We start from the raw sequence: 7500 nt of genomic DNA, 5'->3' as shown, positions 1-7500 counted from the left end.
GAATGAAATCGAATGCAGAGGTTTCTAAATAAGTAAGAACTTGTTCTTTCTAAATGGCCTAGGTAGGACGTTTTTGGACAGAATACGCTTCAAAATGGACCAGACTTTGTCGGTGGTCAAAAAATAGTGTCGATTACATCAGAGGTGTATCTACTTTTGACTATGTGCATATGAGATGCTAAAGTAGCATATTTACTTTCTTCAGTCATGCGTCAAAGGCCATGAAAAAATGACCACATGCATAATGGGTGTAGTGAGGACTCTTCACTTAATTCGGCCTCTCGAATGTCAGCTACTTCTTGTATACTTCAGCGGAGACCTCTCGAGCTTTGAGAAACCTTCTTGTTCTTTAACAGACTTTTAGCAAGAAGAAGAGCTCATTGTCCTTCCACCTCTGTGGAAATGCTGCCTTCTCTAGGCATAATTCGAATGTTGGAAGGCCCCAAGGCACATCCAAATCCAGTGTTCACTAACAACCTGTCTAAAAAGATGCACCAATCTGTTGATTTCTGGAGTGCCTTTGAAAGACTAGTTTCCTTGGGAGGTACTTAATTTCAGAAAACGCTACCTGTTATGTAATTAAAAGAAGTTGCTTTTGGTTTCAGACAGCAAGTGTACAATGCTCCATTTTAATAATTGATATATCTGTGGTTATTGGTATTCTGCTGTTATGGGTAAAGAGGACTGAGCAGTAGGGTCATCATAGATGGATCAGGAATTAAAGGAACTCCAGTTGTTCGAAGACTACATTGTACCAGAACCTGCAATGCCTGTCCACCTCTGTTTCTACTTTAGCATCAAAAACCAAAGCTTTGTACCGAGCAAATCTTTTTACCCCGACAAGGTCAGTGGAGCGACAGAGACAGCAGGATGTAGGTCTCTGAAAGGTGTCAGAGAGGAAGAGAAGCATGGGGTGCCGCCAGAAGGTAGAGATACTTCAGAGAGTATTGATGGATAATGAATGTGTGTGTTGTCTGTTGACTGGTGAGCTCCATCTCCAGTGCTCTGTCAGCTCAGGTGAATTGATTCATTGGAAGAGCTGTCAGTTTTACTAACGAGGTGTGGTAAAAATAGAGCTGAATTAATCATAGTGGGGGACACGCGTGGCTCATCGTCCTCTGGATAGAGATGATTCTGACGTCTTCACCTACAGAGAGGTGAACATGCAGACGTTTGAGAGAGGGACAGCTGAGCACTCACTTGAGAAACAGAATTGGACGTGTCTTCACCTGAGAGCAGAAAAGTGTCACCAAGGTTATAGTTCCTTATGAAACCGGCTTTTATTTGCAACGGGCCTGCAGACAGTTATTTATTAACTCGCCAGAGTGGTCTGTTTATACGTTTTTGTTAAATCAATGACAGTAGAGAGGAGACTGGAAATTGGATTGGGATGGGACCATATTTGAACCTGCATCACCTGCAAAAGCACCTATGTCTGCCTGTTCTGTATTTTCGGTGGGTGCAAGTAGGACATCCAATTCACTACATGACGTACTGTATCCAAATCAGGTAACTGTGCAAACAAGTCTAGAATATCTGTGCTTAACACAAGTTGCAGAGTTCTTAGTGCTCCATTGTAAAGGCTACTTTACTGGGTCTCTTCTCACTAAAACTTTTTTTAACTTCCCGTTTACCGCGGACGTGTTTAGCGTAATGCTAACTGCACTAGGAAAGTAGTGCTGAGTTTTGTAAATAAGACACTACACATTTAATACATTAATTACATTAAGTACTCATTGTAATATTGATCTAGCTTACTGCAGTGTGCAACAAGTGTCTCATACCAGCCACCAAGCGAACACACAGAGTAACATTAACATAACTTTCAACACACTTAAATGTATTTTTAGTCAAATTGTTTTGACCAAGTAAAACAGTGCTGCATTACCCCACAATTTTATTTTGTCAAAAAAAAAGTGGCCCGTAGGAGTAGTAATTCAGCACTTGTGGCTATTTCATTAGAATTAAATAAAATAAAATAAAATAATGTGAAATGTAAGTGACTGTACTTACACGTAAACGTAACTGTAACAAACAAGTTCAGGAAAGGAGGTGTGTCGTGCAGGTGTCTCTCATTAGCATTCGCTCAACCGTCCTCGTTCTGCTATTGGTCCCGCCCTGCTTCATACCACAGTAACGTTAATGAAACTTTAATGCATTAGGTCATCCATGAACATAATTTCTACCTGAGTCCCGTAGGATTGCTTTCCATCGTCTGTGGAGGTGAAGATGACAACTCCCATGATTCCACGCTCATTCAAGCTATGTCCTTGTTATTGTTTTAAATAAGCAACCACATACTGTGCCTTTAATTGCAGATGGTAATTGAATAACATGGTGTTTTATGCTCTGAAATACTGTGTAAAAGAGGTTCAACTGGTTTGTAAATTCATCCCTATATATTCCAAATCCTTGTCTGTTTAGTTGAGCATGGGTGGCTATTCGTGGCATCCATGTACTGCACCACAGAGATTTTAAAGTTGAAAATAGTGTGTGATGGCTTTATCCAGGGTTCATTCAGGTTGAAACCTCAACTAAATCAGCACACAAAGACACGTTAACACACTGATTTGGGTTTGACAGACTGTGCTGCCCAACCCACGTACACATTCATTTATAAAGCCACAATCGAACAGTTTCGTCCAGATTCAGAAGACGCTTCAGTTAAATTCAGCATTCTTCGCTTTCCTTTGTTCGCGTATGTGCATGTGTGTACTCACTTACACAAACAAAATACCCAGGTTGAAATCCCAAACTCATCTCCGTCTTAAAGCACCTCTTTCCAAACCCCCAATCTTCACACACCAGCGGTTTCCCTGGCAACCGGATTAAAGAGCTCTGCATCTTTGTGTTCAGCATATTCTTCTTTTAGTCTCTGCTCTCTCTCTGTCTCTCCTTCCTCTCCCTCTCTCTTTCTTTCTTTTTCTCTATTTCTTGCTCTTTTATGGGCATTACACCATAGTAGTTAGATGGACTGATAGAGGTGATTCAAGAGAAAATGTAGATGCAAAACAACAACGTGAGAGAGCCCCAAATATACAAATAAGCTCCAGAAAACCAGTCCTGAGCCATTCTGAAAAAGGAATGTCTGAAAAATCTTTTCAGTTTGTCCTGGTTTTAGCCGCTATAGTTGGACACGTAGCTCTGCGGTCCATGTCAAGACGTGGTGCTCACGCAGACGATACAAGTTTGAGTCTGACTTGCATCATCTCCTGCGCTGTTTCCTTAATAGCTTCCTGTTTAATATTTAAAGAGCTTTAAACTGTTTAATTGGTCATTATATCCGGCAACTGATTTCCAACTTAGCTGTGGTAGTCTGCGTCTTGTATCACCTTTCTTCTCACGTAATAAGATCATTTAAACTTAAATGAACATGAAACATTACATTTACATTTATGCATTTGGCAGACGCTTTTATCCAAAGCGACTTACATTGCGTTATCCTATACATTTATACATAGGTATGTGCAATCCCCTGGGATCGAACCCACAACCTTGCGTTGTTAACGCAATGCTCTTACCACTGAGCTACAGGAAAGCTATTAATTTGTTTATTTATATAATCAATTATTTATATATAATCATGCTCTAAGCTGGATAATGTACAAGTTTGTTTGTCGAAATCAAAAATGGTAAGTGTGCTTGCATCTGTGTCTGAGCTGCCTGTCTCTGGATTGCGAGCTGCAGTACTAGAAGCAGCCACTAGTGTGTGCTGCACTTCAGTATTTGAACATGGTTTGCTCAAAAGTTTTGAGTGCAAATTTACGTTTATATAGGAGGCTTGTACTTGAAACCCAGCTATTGTGTTAATCCACCTGTTTTGTGGCCTAAAACAGCACTGTCAAAATTTGATCCTTAGTGAGCCGTCACCCCTGTGAATGCAGAAGTGAATAAAACAGCAAGAGCCCTGTGAAAGAAAGAAATTTCTTCTTTAACTGTCATTCTGGTTGTGGGTGGAGTGTGTGGGGATGTATTTTGACAGCTTTCTGGTACCTCTGGCATTGTGTTGCTCTTTCTTTTTCCTGCACTCTGTCACATTGTGTTTTTTTCCCTCTCTCGCTCCCTGTTTCTCCCCTGCTGTTGGGACTGAACATACACTAACGGTTGTTGTTGTTTGTGTGTTTCACCCACAGGCTTGGAGGCATAATCTCTGCATACAAAATAGTCCCTGATGAGATTGACGAGATCAAGGTAATGCTTCCTCTCACCCCTTCAGTGAGACCATGAGGCAAACATGCACATCCATACACACCTTTGCACACTACTGCCCCCTAGAGGCCAGTATTAGGGCTGCACTCTTATCCATAACATGGACCACTTGGATTTTATCTGAGCTCAGATATGGAAAAATGTAATGAAGTGTCTAAAATGTATTTGGACACTCAAGCCACATTTAACAAGTATACATATCATTGCATTACAAAACGAGTATTAAACCCATTTTAAGCAAAATATTTCATCAAGGAATTTTGTGAAGTTTTTAAATGCTAAAACAATGTGGTGAACTGCACATGTGGTTACTGTGATAGACATCCACTAAAAATCACCATGGAGGACTAGTTGGTTAAAAGTCTATTGCTGCAATGATGCAATGGCTTAAATGTGCAAATACTTTTCGGAGCCACTGTATATGATATTTTTTGCTGGTAACAGCAGAATAAAAATGGATGTTTTATTTATTAGGCCAGACTATATGCCCGAAATAGCTGAAATGATGTTGCACCAGTAGTTTGAGGGATACGAATGTATCTTTTTGCACTATATAGAATTACTGTTGAATGTTTTGTGTTGATATTTTGTGTGTGCGCGCACTTTAAAGGAGACACTGGTGGACTGGTGCGATGAGAAGGAGCTCAACTTGATTCTGACCACCGGTGGAACGGGTTTTGCACCCCGTGATGTCACGCCTGAGGTACATGGGAGCCCACCTGTTTGTGTTTGTGTCCATGTGAGTGTGTGTTTTTGTCCCCACCCCCATGTGTCCTTGTTTTCTGAGTTCGAATGAGAATGAGAGAAATTGTGACTTGTGTATATTTGGGCATTGTGTATTTTTGTGCATAATTTATTTTCACATTCACATGCATGCTGCTTGGTTGATGCTTTCTTATGAAAAACAATTCTTGCGATTATGTGTATTTTTAATTACTTTTTAATAGCTTTACTAGTCTTTTTAGAAGTGGCATGAATACGGTCTTATCATTTTATGTATAATTGACAATTATAAACACTGCCATTCAAAATTTTGGGGTCAGTAAGTCTAAAAAAAGAAAGAAGAGAATAATACTTTTATTCAGCAAGGGTGCATTAAATTAATCAAAAGTTGCAGTAAAGCGATTATGCAAAGGATGTCTATGTGATAAATGCTGTTTTTAATGTTCTATTCATCAAAGAATCCTGAAAGTATCATTATTTCCACAAAAATATTAAGCAGCACAACTTTTTTTCAACATTGATAAGAAATGTTTTTTGAGCACTGAATCAGCATTTGAGAATGTTTTCTGAAGGATCGTGTGAGGACTGTAGTAATAGCTGTAAATACAGCTTTTTTTTTCAGAAGAATACATTTTTAAATCAAACAAATGCAGTCTTGGTGAGCATAAGTGACTTCGTTCAAAAATATCTTACACCAATTATATATACAAAAGAGTAATTTGTTTGGCAGATGAACCACTGTGGTTGCGCAGTATGTTTTTGATTTACTAAAGTGAACTGACTCATAAAAGTTAGTTGATCCATAAGGAGAAAATATGCGTGTGTGTTCCTGCAGATCTCCACACAAAGGTGCTGTAATTGATGTGTACGAGTGAAACGGTGTATATCCATATGGGAGTCTGTCTGGTGGGGATTGTGCCTGGTGGAACGATGCTGTGTAGATATTTTTTTTTTTGATGTACCCTGCACTCCTTCTCCTTTTTACTAATGTGAGTGTTTGAAGTGTCATTCAATTCCAAGGGCACAGTGCGTCACATTGGTGAGAAATTTTCTCCTTCCTTTAGCCTGAGATCCCTTTCGTTTTCTTCTCCTTCCTTCCCTGCTGTGCACTTTTCTTCTGACTTTGCGTGTGTTCTTGAATGTGTTTGTTTGAGTAGACTGTGTGCAGGGGTGTGTGTGTGTGTTCCACTGGGATGGGACAGTGGAGATGGAGGAATATGTGTCCCTTGGGTGGCTGAGAAGGGTTCAGTGAACGGGGATTTCAGATGGAAGAGTAGAGACATAAAAGGCCCACTGGAATTGTGTTCGTAATGATAATTCTCAGCAACTGTGCTGTGAAGAACAATTGGCTCTAAATGATGAATTAGCGTAGCCTGTTAGCATGTATGTTATAACATTTTTACAGTTTTACATTTACTGAACAAAATTGGTGGCACTTACACTGACAAAACATGAAGTCACGCCATGATCATTTTTGACTCGAAGGCCACTGTCCGACACAATATTTGAAGGCCCCTATAGGTAATTTATTTTATCCCTGAAACAAAAATTGTCATCATTCACTCATCCTCATGTCGTATCAAACCTGTATGACTTTGTTTTTCATGAGGAACAGACAAGAAGATATTTTGAAGAGTTTTGGACAACATTGGACCCCTTTTACTTTCATTGAATGGACAAAAAAACACTGAGACACTGAAACATTTAAAAATATATATCTTATGATGACAGAATTTTTAGGTTTTGGTGAACTCTTCCTTTCCGGCCTTTCATGTCTAGTGTACTACTTGATGTCATGGGTGTATTACTATAAGTTGAAAAAATAAACCTGTGCATTTAAAATGTTTACCGGGGTAAAAGGCGCATTTGACTTTATTCTCTTTTAAACCACTAGATGTCACAAAAATGCAGCGTAGCACTTTTCTTAAAGGGATAGTTCACCTAAAAATGAAAATTCTGTCATTAATTACTCACCCTCATGTCGTTCCAAGCCCGTACGACTTTCGTTTATCTTCAGAACACAAAATAAGATCTTCTTGATGAAATCTGAGAGCTTTCTGTCCCTTCTTTGACAGATGCACACTTGACGCTTCAAAAAGTACATGAAAACATCGTAAAACTAATCCATATGAATTGAGCTGTTTAGTCCAAAATTTTCTGAAGAGACACGATCACTTTATTTGATGAACAGGATGAATTTAGGCTTTTATCAAGTAACCAAGTAATTATTCAGGAACCAAGAAAAACACCACTCATCTACCAATTTGGTACCGTAGAAAGACTTGACTCCAAAATACTGGTGCTTTTGACATTGGATTATGAACTACTTGTTGCTTATATATGTGTGTGTTCTGTCGTCCGCAGGCCACCAGAGAGGTGATCGAGCGTGAAGCTCCAGGGATGGCTCTAGCAATGCTCATGGGCTCCCTAAATGTCACGCCACTCGGCATGCTATCCAGGTGAATGCACATGCACAGACATGTCCTCTCATCTCACTCCTCTTTCTGCCTTTCACTCTCAAACACACAAGTGTAAAGGATGTGTTTTGAATACTAATTGGATTAAATA

At 39.5% G+C, this 7500-nt stretch overlaps 1 protein-coding gene across 12 annotated transcripts in view; it reads left to right on the top strand.

The window, feature by feature from the left end:
• The window catches only part of gphna (gephyrin a), an 84965-nt gene that overhangs the window by 29138 nt on the left and 48327 nt on the right, over positions 1-7500 (top strand). For all 12 annotated transcript variants that reach the window (XM_082143226.1, XM_082143235.1, XM_082143232.1 and 9 more), the window contains exons 3-5: positions 4134-4191; positions 4820-4912; positions 7297-7391. In XM_082143226.1, coding sequence (XP_081999352.1) covers positions 4134-4191; positions 4820-4912; positions 7297-7391 — 246 coding nt within the window. The remainder of the gene's footprint in view (positions 1-4133; positions 4192-4819; positions 4913-7296; positions 7392-7500) is intronic.

The sequence above is a fragment of the Leuciscus leuciscus genome (assembly GCF_965113295.1).
Source record: "Leuciscus leuciscus genome assembly, chromosome: 17".
NCBI lineage: Eukaryota > Metazoa > Chordata > Actinopteri > Cypriniformes > Leuciscidae > Leuciscus > Leuciscus leuciscus.
This window is presented reverse-complemented; position numbering and strand designations above follow the sequence as displayed.